Below are 12,396 nucleotides of genomic sequence, written 5' to 3'. Positions count from 1 at the left end.
GTTTAGGTTGTTTGCATTGATCATTCTCTCAGACACCTCAGTTGTAGAGCTCTGCATCGATAGTCTGACATCAAATGGTAAAATTGCAATTGTGAATATTCATGTAGTAAGTACAAGACCTGGCATGAGTATGCACAGTCTTATAGCAAGACTTCTGAATGAGGTGCATTACCTTGTGAGGAGCGAACTTGGAAGAGAATAGCAGCCAAATTTATATCAGGTATCTCATTTGCTCTTTATGGATTTGTAATCAAACCACGTAGTTTAAAGACTTTCTCTCTCTTTGAATGAATGAATCAATGCAAAAGGTCTCTGAATGCCTTTAAAAACTCTGCATGAATAAAAATGTGATTACTCATATTAGTAATTTGTGAGTCTCAACATCTTTTCAGTAGGAATTAAAATCATCTCACCTCATGTGGAGGAAATGCAGCCTCATACGTATTGTTGCCCAATAGCCGGTTGATTCCTACAGTGGAATAAAGAACAAGGACGCCACATTAAAAATTTAAACCCACTTGTAATTGAGAGACAAATCCACAGAGTGGCTCATTAAAACCGTTATTTCTGCAGGACAAAAGCGCAATTATTGTCATCCATTTACTGAAACACCAGACAGTGCGATAAGGTGGAGTATGGATTTGAAAAGGGTTGCTCCATCTTGTGACTGAGCTGATCTGATTTCTTGGAAAGTAAAGTGGTCAAAGCTATTAAAATATTAACGTGAAACCCATTCCAAGATGCTGAGGCCAAACTTTAATCAGCAAATAATGTTGGCAGTAGACAGAGAAGATGCTGAGATAAAAAGAAAAAAAGAAAACCAATTGCCCAGAAGGAGAAGAGAGGAGAGATCAGACACAAATTAGACTGTACCACTTTTGCATCGGCAGCTCCCCCTATCACTCTGAAATCAAATTAACAGAAACTGACGTTTTCCCTTTTAAAATAAATGTAGGCTCCGTTCCTTTCTCAGTGGATAAATTGTCCTAAATGGATCATTAAGATGGTTATACGGAATGGCATTTGTGCGATGCTGCGGGAAACATTGTTCTGAACGTGAGGAGAAAGCACGGTGATTTACCCATCTTTGATTTTCCGTCCTCATACTTGGTGCGCTGCAGGACATGATGGACTATTCTACTTCTGGTAGAATTGGAGAAGAAGGTCTCTCTGTTGTTGATCGTGAAGCTGGGAGGAAATAACGGCACACTCCTTCAGTTATTCATAAAGCAACAGTGTATCAATATCACTCAGCAGAGGCCTTTAATGAGAGCTGAGTCGATAACGATGGGAGGTTATTAAAACACAATTTATGGTGCAAAGCTTGTATTCATCCCAACATTATTATCCCCTTTCCCCTTAAAAAAACGGCCCAGGCTGACAAGCTAAGGGAAAGTGGAAATGATTCACTGATAGACGAGATTAGATGATGCCTTTCATCACAGGGAAGTGTTGAAAATATGGAACAGCAAGCAAGTTATTTCACGCACATCTGCTGCTGTATTTCAATTTCTTATTTATGATCAACTTGTCTTTATCATCATGGCTCCCAAGTTCAAATACAAAACTATAAAATATACAAGACTTTAAAGTGCAAACTTCATCGCGTGGTTTCTAAATTCCACATTAAGACTTCAGGACGTGAGTGGAAGTGATGGTTAAAAAGAGGGGTGGGGGGGCTAGGAATGCTGTTGCCCGGTAAAAACACTGTGATCCTGTTTGTGAGTCCTGGCATGCACGAGTGTGTATACATCCTCCTTACTGATGCATGCGTGCTCTGCTGAAGGGAGCTGTGTAGCAGTCGGTTTCCTCCAGGTCAGGCAAGGCCTCTTTGTCCAGCTTCATGGGATTTCTGGGAAGCCAGCTTTTGATTTGGCGACATCTCAGATGAAACCTGCTGCACAGGCGCACGCAGAGAAACGAGATTAACAGCACAGATTAAATGAAGATTGTTTACTTTGGTATGAGACGGAGTTCCCTGACCCTTTTCTCCTGACCTACCATGACGACTTCGCGCTAGCACAAAAAAGCATGTTTGCACACACATGTACATGCATTGCTGGACAGCACGTCTGATTATCTTTTTTCATTCTCATTTCCGTGAGCCCGAGAGAGACTGATCCAGGATAACAGCTAGCTTAATCCAAATCATAGCATCACTATATTTTTGCTTATGCTAACAAACACCTACCCAAGTCAATTGAAAAAGGAAAGTTTTTGTTGAACTCCATGCGGTCTCTATACACACAAACTTTTTTTTTTATTGTTTATTTCATGCCAAATGTTTTCATTTGGTGAAAGGTGTAGGCCATTACATTTTACAGCGTCCACAACCCCCTTTAGCAGCAATAACGTGAAGCAATCATTTTCTATATGACTTTATAAGTGTCTCACTTATAAAGAATTTTAACCTACTCTTCTTTAAAACGTTACTTTACTTCATTGAGGTTTGCATGCAGCTAAAGCATTTCAGTTTGGTTGAGCTCTGAACTTTGGGTCATTGCAGCTCCTTGATTGTTTTCTTTTTCAGCAATTCTGTTGTAGCTTTGCTGCTGTGCTTGGCATCATTGTCTTGGTGTATGACCCAGTTTCAGGCCAAGCTTTAGCTGTTGGGCAGATGGCCTAACATTTGACTCTATAATACACTGATATACAGCGGAGCTCATACTCGACTAAATGACTAAGCTGCCCAGGTCCTGTGGCTGCAAAACAAGCCCAAATCAACTGTTCCACTGTGTATTATGCCAAACATCTCCAATGTGGTCCAAAGGACACTGCAAATCTAAGCTGGGCTGTCAGAGAGATGAGGTTTTCCTGGGTATCTAATTGCAGACATCTGGCACCAACTTAGCCTCTGAATTCCTATAGAAGTAGTAAGTAGTAGGGCGATCGTGGCTCAAGAGTTGGGAGTTTGCCTTGTAATCGGAAGGTTGCCGGTTCGAGCCCCGGCTCGGACAGTCTCGGTCGTTGTGTCCTTGGGCAAGACACTTCACCTACCGCCTACTGGTGTTGGCCAGAAGGGCCGATGGCGCGATATGGCAGCCTGACTTCTGTCAGTCTGCCCCAGGGCAACTGTAGCTTGCCTCCACCAGTGTGTGAATGGGTGGATGACTGGGTGTGTAAAGTGCTTTGGGGTCCCTAGGGGGGGACTAGTAAAAGCGCTATACAAATACAGTGTCTATCTGTATGACTGTGCCATATATACATATATTCACCATTCAGGAATAACCAAATGTATAGTATTACGTTAGCACTGAACCCAGTTCCAAGTATGGTCATTTGTGGCGCCCAAAAAAAGAGAGTTTAAAACAGAATTTAACAAACTGGGTGATACTGTTGGATATCTTTTATATCCTGTCTGAGTTTTACATTGCACACTATCTAATTTTAGGACATTAACTTGTCATAAAAAAAATACAGTGAAGCATTAATTTTCAGATATTTAGTCAATAACACGTTAACTGAATTATCATTTTCATCAATGCAAAGAGTACATTTGAAGATATTTCAAAGTATAAAAAGGTGAAAATCTCAGAGCTGCTGCCGATGCCTTGGTCTGTATAAATGTAAAAATTTGCATATAAAATTTAACTGTAGTCGACTCACAATTATAAAGAAATTTAAGTTAAAATCTAATAAATTGAAACCTAATGGTGATGACATAAGTAGTAAGAAGCTGCAAAAAGAAACAGATGTAAGGATCTAAGGGTAGAGAGGACATCACAGTTTTTGATACCGGGCTTTATTAATAAAATGTATCTGACTTTAATATCAGTCCCAGCAGGAATTATCCTCAGGCAGCCATCAGTTTCTGTACAAAATGTCCTGACAATCCTTCAGTCTGGACAAGTGTTTGATCAGCCTTCAGACAGACACTCTTTCAGTGACTCTGCTATGCAGCTAAAAATCTGCTCGCTTGGCAATGCATCCTTCTCCAGATTTGTTGGAGAGGCCTCCAGTAATTTGTGAGGCTGCTGTTCTTGTATGCATTAAATAAATACAAATAGCAATTCTGCTGCAAAACGTACTTGCTGACAGATAGTGTTTAATGTGTTGTTATGAAGGCTCCAGGTACTGTATGTAAAGATACTGATATCAAACCAACAAGCAGTCGCCACAGCCCATTTGTTCGGCATTACAGAAATGTGAGTTAGAGACAAACCATTAGTTAACACATAAAGCTCATTTACTGCTCGGGTAGATTTTTCTTTTAAGAACAACAGCTTAGCGAAAGCCTGCAGGAGCGCTGAGGAAAACATAATGATCCTCATTCTTCACAATGACTAAGATCGCTCTCACACAAGATTTAATTTAGTTCCCTGAAGTGCTTTGTTCTCAGTTGGACAGGTGGGCGAGTGATTCTTGTCTGTCCGTGTGATATTGTCTGATTTTTGTGCGTGCGGTTAGTGTGTATACACGGTATGTGAAAGCGTAACAAAACAAGCCTGCAGTTATCAGAGTACGGTCATCCTCTTTAATTTTCTACTGACTACAGTCTGTCTATCATATGTCATTGTGTTAGTTTATGGCTACAACGCAGTCGGCATTTAAGTAGAATAAAACACTAAAGCGGGCACTTATACTGCAGTTAGTGTGTCAGGTCCACTTAGCCTTGTTCAGCTATGCTAATAAGCTGTGTTCAAAACAGCAAAACAACAGCAACGACAACACTCCCAGCATGTTCATAGTTTAATGGATTGAAGCGAACAGTCCTCCACCACCAGCAGTATCACACTTCACTAAATGTTACCTTTACAGAGCTTAACAAAGGCCCTTTCATAGCTCAGACATTAAGTGTCCACTTTGCTGTTGCTCAAGTATCATTTTAGTTCTTTCTCATCAAGTGAGTAAAGCCATTGAAAAAATAGCTTTCAAATTTTATGCATTTCTCCATAATGTTAAATAATTATAACAAATAAGCCATGACTAAAGTTATCAAACATTTTGCTGCATGAGTGAGTATATATTTTAAAGGAAATATTGTAAATCAATATATTTGACCATCAGTTGAGAATCATTTGCATTTAATGAAAACTATGGCTGTGCACGACTCATTCACGAGTGATTAACCACATACTGATGATCTATCCAGCAATTTGATGAGACCTTTACATGACTGGGAAAATAAGTTTGGTGTACAAAAATCTAAGAACCAGGTGTTTTGATTTTTAGTATGGTGGTTTTTAAAACAGTGTTCTACCACATTTTCTTTCAGTTTCTGGTTATTTCTGTCTGCTTTCCAGTGAGAAGAGGAAATGGAAATTTGGAGTTCTTCAAAGAACTTGGACAACACTTGAACACCACATCAAAGCGCAAATGCGGCTCTCTAAAAATAGCATGCAAATAAGTCTGTGGGGCTCCATTTTATCTTTTATGAAGAGTATTTTATAGAAAAGCAGTCAGAACTGGGTGAGCTGCTTTACTGGACCTTTAAAAACGTGCTGTATCGTAAACTCATTATTTTTTTAAATAAATAAAAAAGGCCATGTATTTGGAAAACCCTGAAAAATTAAGTACCGCACTTAATCAGTTAAGAATAGTAGTTGATATTGTTAATTATTGTTAAAAGCTTTCCTTTTCAATTATTTATTGCAACTCATCTTTACTGCATACCTGCCAACTTTAAAATTCAAATGTTTATAAATACTCTATATGTACAGTACACTCAACTTTCACATACTTTATCACTATGAGGGCTGCAAAAGGACAAAAACAGGCTTACTCAATCTTCCACCGTCTCTGTTCCTCACAGACTCATAAATTCAGTCCATCATCCAACTTACTACTGAATCCCCCAGACACACCTATGCCTATGGATTTGATTAGAGACACAGATGTATTCAGAGTAAATTATTCCTTAAATCGACTTACCTGCCCAAGGTTTTGCTCTTCCAGTCTGTAAAGTAGCATTTTTTTCTTTAATAACAGACAAGAATATAGGTTAGAAAGACTGTGTAAAGTTGCTTGTGGCTTAAAAAACAACAACAAAAAGATCTACTTTTATGTTTTTTCAGAGTTAAAAGGTTCATTCTTTATTTACCTGAAAGGCATTCGGATATTCATCTGCTCAGCGTACTTGCAAAGCGTGTCCCAGGTAGCATGGATCTTCACAAACATGATGTCGTTGTTCGTCAAGGAAGGCTTTCGAAACAAAAAAGGAGTGCAGGGAACTGAGAACAAGGGAGATTTAAGTAAATAATAAAGCAACTAAAAGTCTCCCGGGTATATTTACCTCTTTCTCCAGCATCAGACCTTCAGCTCGTAAATTCTTCTCAAACGTGCACCTCTTCTCCACCTGTGGACTCGACTTCTTATAAACCAGGATGTAGTCGATGCGCTTTTTACCATCTCGGAAAAAGAGCCCGGATGAATCCGTTGGTTTCTTTCTCTGGAACAACAAAGTTTTATCCAACACAAAGGACTGCTTCTCAGTGTGCTAATGCCAAAATAACTTGGAACATCATCAGTTTACATTTTGTGATGATTCAGGTGGATCAGTGAAAGTGTGTTACCTGAACTGAATCTGTGCGGGCCTCTAATTTAGCACGGGTGACAGGCTTTTGCAGCAGAAATGACTCGTCTGCCCTCGTTTCACACGTACTCACTTCAGACTCCTCCACAAAGTGATCCTTGCCATCCTCTGCTGCACACAAGTCACAGCAGGACCAATAAAAACACTACTGAACTGGTAAGAAACAACTAAGAGTACCTGAAGTGCAATAGGTCTTTGTTCTTGCTAAAGTCAATATTCTCCCTAATCTGGCTGCCAACGCTGACATTAGATTTTTATTTCGCTAAGAGCTAACTTATTTAAACGTGGGTGTCAGGTTGAAAACGGCACCTTGATGCAATTTAACAGATCCGAGCACCGATGTTTAAAAAGCCCCAATCTTATTTCCTGCCTTGATATGTGCAAACCAAATAACATTTTGTCCAGCCCACACAATATAAACAGTAAATATTGTGCCATAAATTCATTTTCTAAATGTCCCAGCATTGCTTTTTTTTTGCCTTGCTGATTATTCCTCTGCAGCAAAATGTGTGTTAGCTTTTCAGCTCACCATTTTATGAGGGCAAATGTATTTGCTGTGCAAAACAAAATGATTTATTAGTCTCAAGAAATACTTGTTGTGTGGGTTGTTATGACACAATCTAAACTTCATAATACAAGCTCTGTAATTGCGTGACATGGGAGATGAGGCATTTCACAGCACAGCACAAGTTATACTTTCTCAGGTACATGTGACAGCTCATTAGCTAATTTCTTCAGGCAGCTGTATCTTTACCTCCTTATCAGTGTAGTGTATTGTTTGATACTGATGTGCAGAAACCAAGTATAAGAAATCCATATTAAGAGAAGCAATGCTGCTGTATGGGTTCTACTTATTTTTCTGTAGCTAACCTTGCTCCTGTGACCTGGAGTTTTCGTCTGGATTTTTAGAGCGATCAGAATGAGCCAAAACTTCAGTGTTTGGAAAAAAAAAAGAAGCATAGGGTTCATTTATACCTGCTGTGGCTAACAACCTCCACGTTTTCAGCTCACCTTCACATGTGTCAGATGTCGAATGCAGGGAGGTTATGGAAGGAAATATCTGTTCCCCAGCACAAACAGGATGAAACTATAATAGTATTAAAGCATTTCTTCCCAAGTCTACAAATCTAGTCCAGAAAGAGGAGCTAAATTGACAACCTTCTTTACACCTACTGGTGTACACAGTTTGTATACAGTTTGTTTTAATTCTCTATTTATACTCACTTTATTAGGTACACCCGCTCAACTGCTTGTTAATGAAGTGGGGCAGGTGTAGAGTGTGCCTTCTGCTGAAGTTCAAACCAAATAACAGAGGGAGGAAAGGTGATTTGAATGTGGCATGGTTGTTGGTGCCAGACAAGGTGGGTTGAGTATTTCACAAAAAGCTGATCTAATGGGATTTTCACATACAGTTGTCTCCAGGGTTTACAGAAAATGGACCGAAAGAGAGAAAATATTTAGTGAGCAGCAGTTCTCTGGGTGGTGATGACAGAAGAGAATAGCCAGACTGTTTTGAGCTAACAGGAAGGCAACAATACCTGACATAGCCACTCGTTACAATCAATGTATGCAGAACATCTCTGAACACAGAGAAGCAGATGGACAACACAGAAAGTCACTGTTGTCAGCTAACAACAGGGAACCAAGGATATAGCTTGCACAGCCTCACCAAACGTGCACAAGAGAAGACTCGAACAACATTGCTTGATTTGATGAGTTTCAATTTCTGCAGGAGTGTTGGGAAGGTAGGCTCTGAATTTATCATAAACAACATGAAAGCATGGATCCATTCTGCCTTAAATCAGTAGTTCACGCTCATGGTGGCATAATTTTGTGGCACACTTTAGGCTCCCTTAGTACCGACTGAGCATTGTTTAACCACCACAGCCTGCCCTTTATGACCACAGTGGATAATGCTTCCACCAGGACAACACATCATGTCACAAAACTCAAACTGGTACAACGAGTTCACTGTGCTCAAAACGCCCCCACAATCACCAGATCTCAATCTAATAGATCACCTTGGGGATGTGTTGGATGTTTCCAGCACCTTTATGAATATACGCAATAATGAATTAAGGAAGCTCTGAAGGAAAAAGGGGGTCCACACTCAGTACTTTGTAAGATGTACCTAACAAAGCAGCTAGTTTAAAGTTTCCCCACAATTAAAGTTAATATTTGTAGTTTTTTTATCATTTAGAAATAAAAGTATTGTGCTGAAAAATGACTGACGTCTGGCTAATATTTGGTAGTAAAACAAATCCAAAAGGAGACGAGATGTCCAATTACACTGTGAAACTAATATGAATATTTGAAGCTGATCAGTTGCGATGATTCATGAAGAGGCTCAGAAGTAAAAAGCGAGCGGATTTATCTATTTTATTTCACATCTGGAAAAAATATCATTATAATACAGATGAGCAGAAATACTTGCTACTTAATGTGATGTTAACTGTCAAAACCTTTTTATCTTTAAGGGGGACCGGTTATGTTTCTCCCTGTTTTCTGTCAGGTGTACTGTTACAGGGGGAAGAGAGGTAAAATAGCTTCTTTCTGTGAGTGTATTAACTGAGGTGTTGCACCAAGAACCAGTCTGAGATAAGTAAGGATTACTTTGGACTGTTAATAATGCGGAGTAGAGTCAAACAATAGACTTAATGTAGAAAAGCCAGTGTGTTAGTGTGAACTACATTACCCAGTGGCCTCTGGGCAGCGATGGGATTCATGGGATTTCTGAGCTAGATGGTCTTCGTTCGTTCCTGGGCTAACAATTGAGGAGAGAGCTGCTGGGAAGGAAAGCAAATAGCCCATCCTGTATTTGTTGGGGATGGTGTGCGTCACATAAACAAACCACACCATATTACCCCCCCACATCCTCCTACTGTATGCCATACCTCCCTGTACCATCCATCTGACCACCAATAAACTCCACCTGCGGTAATCTAATCCCTGGATGTCAGCCTCTCCTTCTGACCGAGGATAGTTACTATTGCAGCACCACCCAGCATTAAACTGACGTACACCATTCTGTACAAAGTGGATAGCCCGCCTTCTCCAGTTTTCATAGCCGACGCTCATTGGCCCTCAGAAGAGCCATGACAGCTTCTTGAGGTGCCTTCACCTGAGGAAACTCCGTGCGGCGAAGCAAGGGAGTAGCATATCGGTGGACTCCCTCTACCTGTACGCGGACTGTCCTTGATTCAAGAATGTCGATTGCCTGCTGGTCCTCCTTTGACCTGGTGGCCTCCTTTTCATTCCTAAACGGGAGGACGTCAAGCTGCCATAGCCTCTAAACATCTTTGGAGAGCTCTGAAGTCTGTGGGATGAATGATGAGTGCAAGCATGCCTGTCCAGCCGCTGGATGAGGAAGACTCTTGGCAGGTCCCTGCAGCATCAACCCCAGCTCTGTGCAGACTGCTACTGTCCCTCCAGGTGGTCCACGAATCACCGGGTATACTGGAGTGATAAGGTGCGGGTGATCTGATCCAATCAGGATCATAGGTTTCACCTTGCTGAAACCTGTGAAGGGAAGTCTTTGTAGATGACTGTACTTCCTTTTGAGTGTTTCCACTGGGCTAGATTGCTCTGCCCGAACCAGTTGTTTTGTTGTGAATGCATTTAGTATTTGATGCCTCACCTTCGGCTTAGCTTTAGTGGACACCTCCAATGATATGCTTCCCCCATGCAGCTGCAGGACATCCTGTCTGATGGTTCGGAGGGCCAGAGCCTCGTCTGTTGGGGCTAGGCCGAGGAACTTCACAGCAGCAGGCAATATTATGGTTCTCTCTGAACCGTCATCCAGCACAGCATAGGTGTCCATGGTTTTCTTCCCATTGTGGAGTTGAACTCTTACCACCTTCAACATCACTCTCCCAGAGTGACTGGGATGGTCAACATAGATGACACTGGATGCTGTGCACATGGTCAGGATACTGAGGTTCTGCTCTTTAGCCTTGGCGAGGCTATGTAATACAAGGAGGTGTTGCTCACCACAGGTGCTACAGGGTTTCTTGAGCGTGCAGTTGTCAGCAGAATGGTTCCGGCCACACCTCCAACATTTATTCTTATCTTTGATCCAGTCCAAACCGCAGCCACATCCAGCCGGGAGAACTCATTACATCTACTCCAGTAATGCTCTGTCCCTTCACAGAAAGGGTAGTAAGGCTTGAAACGTTCTCTTTTCTTCTGCATCGCAACAGCCTTTGGACCTGGATGGGCCACAGCAGGTGGTTTGGTGGCTGTGGTTTCAGGTCCATAATAAACAGAGGCCAACTTGGGTTTGCACAGGATATCGCTGAGTTCACTCTGTACCAGTTGTCTTGGCTGACCATACTTCTGCTCAAGAGCCCTCATTGCACTAGTATATGGAGTTGGGTCATGGATGTAGCGTTTAGTCACTTGGAATGCACTTGGGAACTTCAAGTGATCTAGCAAGATCTGATACTTATAATCCTCGGACAAGTGCTTGTGAGGCCCAAGAACACTATCCAGTCCTTTCTTCAGTAAGGCAAAGTCACTCTCCTTCCCAGAACTGAAAACAGTGAGCTTGGGCTTAGGGAGGCCATAGAATGATGCAATCAACATTTCCAACATACTGGGTTCTGAACTCACGTGGTTTGCTGCTGGGGGCATACCTGGCTGAGGTCTAAGCTCCTGTGCAGATAGCACAGGCTGGAATGAAGCATATCGAGGCTGTTGAGGCAGAGGGCAAAGTGGGGGGATCCATGGCTCGAAACCCCGAGTGAAATCCTCCTTTGCAGTAGAAGGTTGCATAGTGGCTGGCTCAGCCACTAAGGGAGGGTCTGGTTGAGGTGTCTGCGATGGCACAGGAGGCCCAGACATCTGTATTGCTGGTGGAGCTACAGTGCTGGCTACAGCAGGTGGAGCAGGAGTTGCTGGATGCACTGGTGTGAGAAGATAGTAAGGACATGGCGAAGTGAATCTCGGGGCAGACGCTGATCTATCCATAGAGAGCACTGTGGGTGGCCCAACGTGTGCAGTGGAAGTGCCAGGGACTGGGGCTAAAGGAGCTGACATCACACGGATGGGCTCTGTAATTCTCTCCCCCTCCTGAATTGATTCGGGCTCCCTGGCTGTAGGATTTGGTGTAGAGACAGCTGAAGCCATTGGTTCCACCTCCATTAATATCCCCTTTGGCACTGGAGAGGTGAGCCGCTCAAGTCGCTGCACACGTTTGTTAAGGTCGCGGGACTCTGCTACAGTCACTTGCAGAGATCGCATCTGATGCTGGATATTAATCAGACAATCCTCCATTCTTCGCCATCTTATCTCCTCCACATCCGGCCTCCTTGTGTAGTGGGAGTCTGACGGTGCCATCATAACCTCCTCTGTTAGATTGGGTGACAGCCTTGGCCCACGGATATGGTAGGACAACTCATAGTCCACCAGATGTCCAGGGATTCGATGGATCCTGCTAGGACTGGGACTTCGTGCATCATCCTGCTCTCTGGAGGCAGCCATGTCATGCAGGTGCGGCATATCCGGCTCGAAGGACCAAAGAGGCTCACCACAGGTGCTGCAGGGTTTCTTGAGCGTGCAGTTGTCACCATTCTGTACACGTAAGGAGGTGGAATAATGAGCAGAATGTGTCCCTTTAAGGTGAAGTGTGATCTAATTGTCTTTATATAATGTGGGCACTGTTCAAGTTCTCATTCAAATAAAAATTGTGTGGATTTTTATGCCTGTAGTTCCTGTTTCAAGGTGCGATAAAATGATAACAATAGCAGTAAAATATAACCCGCTGTACATTTTCAGTTCTCTAGCAGTTTGTCTTCCAGCTTGAGAACTACTGAAAAACATCTGTCACTTTCCACAGGTGGGAAACTGTTGATGGATGATCTTCC

The 12,396-nt window shown here is 42.2% G+C and overlaps 2 protein-coding genes across 4 annotated transcripts in view; both read right to left on the bottom strand.

The window, feature by feature from the left end:
- The window catches only part of ano3 (anoctamin 3), a 45,327-nt gene that overhangs the window by 16,841 nt on the left and 16,090 nt on the right, over positions 1-12,396 (bottom strand). Inside the window, exons 3-9 of one of the 3 annotated variants that reach the window (XM_085282399.1) lie at positions 6,513-6,643; positions 6,233-6,388; positions 6,041-6,141; positions 5,872-5,916; positions 1,763-1,897; positions 1,082-1,188; positions 414-469 (exon numbers count right to left, since the gene is read on the bottom strand). In XM_085282399.1, the coding sequence (XP_085138525.1) occupies positions 414-469; positions 1,082-1,188; positions 1,763-1,897; positions 5,872-5,916; positions 6,041-6,141; positions 6,233-6,388; positions 6,513-6,643 (731 nt within the window). The remainder of the gene's footprint in view (positions 1-413; positions 470-1,081; positions 1,189-1,762; positions 1,898-5,871; positions 5,917-6,040; positions 6,142-6,232; positions 6,389-6,512; positions 6,644-12,396) is intronic. The other 2 variants (XM_085282401.1, XM_085282400.1) reach the window with 2 other exon arrangements.
- LOC146569828 (uncharacterized) lies at positions 6,668-12,094 on the bottom strand. The gene is made up of 2 exons (XM_085282408.1): positions 10,170-12,094; positions 6,668-10,051 (listed from the first exon to the last, which is right to left on the bottom strand). The coding sequence occupies exon 1, from the start codon at positions 12,029-12,031 to the stop codon at positions 10,457-10,459; it is 1,575 nt and encodes a 524-aa protein (XP_085138534.1). The 5' UTR covers positions 12,032-12,094; the 3' UTR covers positions 6,668-10,051; positions 10,170-10,456.

Source organism: Mchenga conophoros, linkage group LG7 (genome assembly GCF_057382185.1).
Source record: "Mchenga conophoros isolate Kocher_MC1m ecotype Shallow Benthic linkage group LG7, M_conophoros_male_GT1.1, whole genome shotgun sequence".
NCBI classification, from domain to species: domain Eukaryota; kingdom Metazoa; phylum Chordata; class Actinopteri; order Cichliformes; family Cichlidae; genus Mchenga; species Mchenga conophoros.
This window is presented reverse-complemented; position numbering and strand designations above follow the sequence as displayed.

Excerpts from the sequence above, each read along its gene's own strand:
- LOC146569828 (XM_085282408.1), bottom strand. The coding sequence starts at position 12,031 with ATGCCGCACCTGCATGACATGGCTGCCTCCAGAGAGCAGGATGATGCA.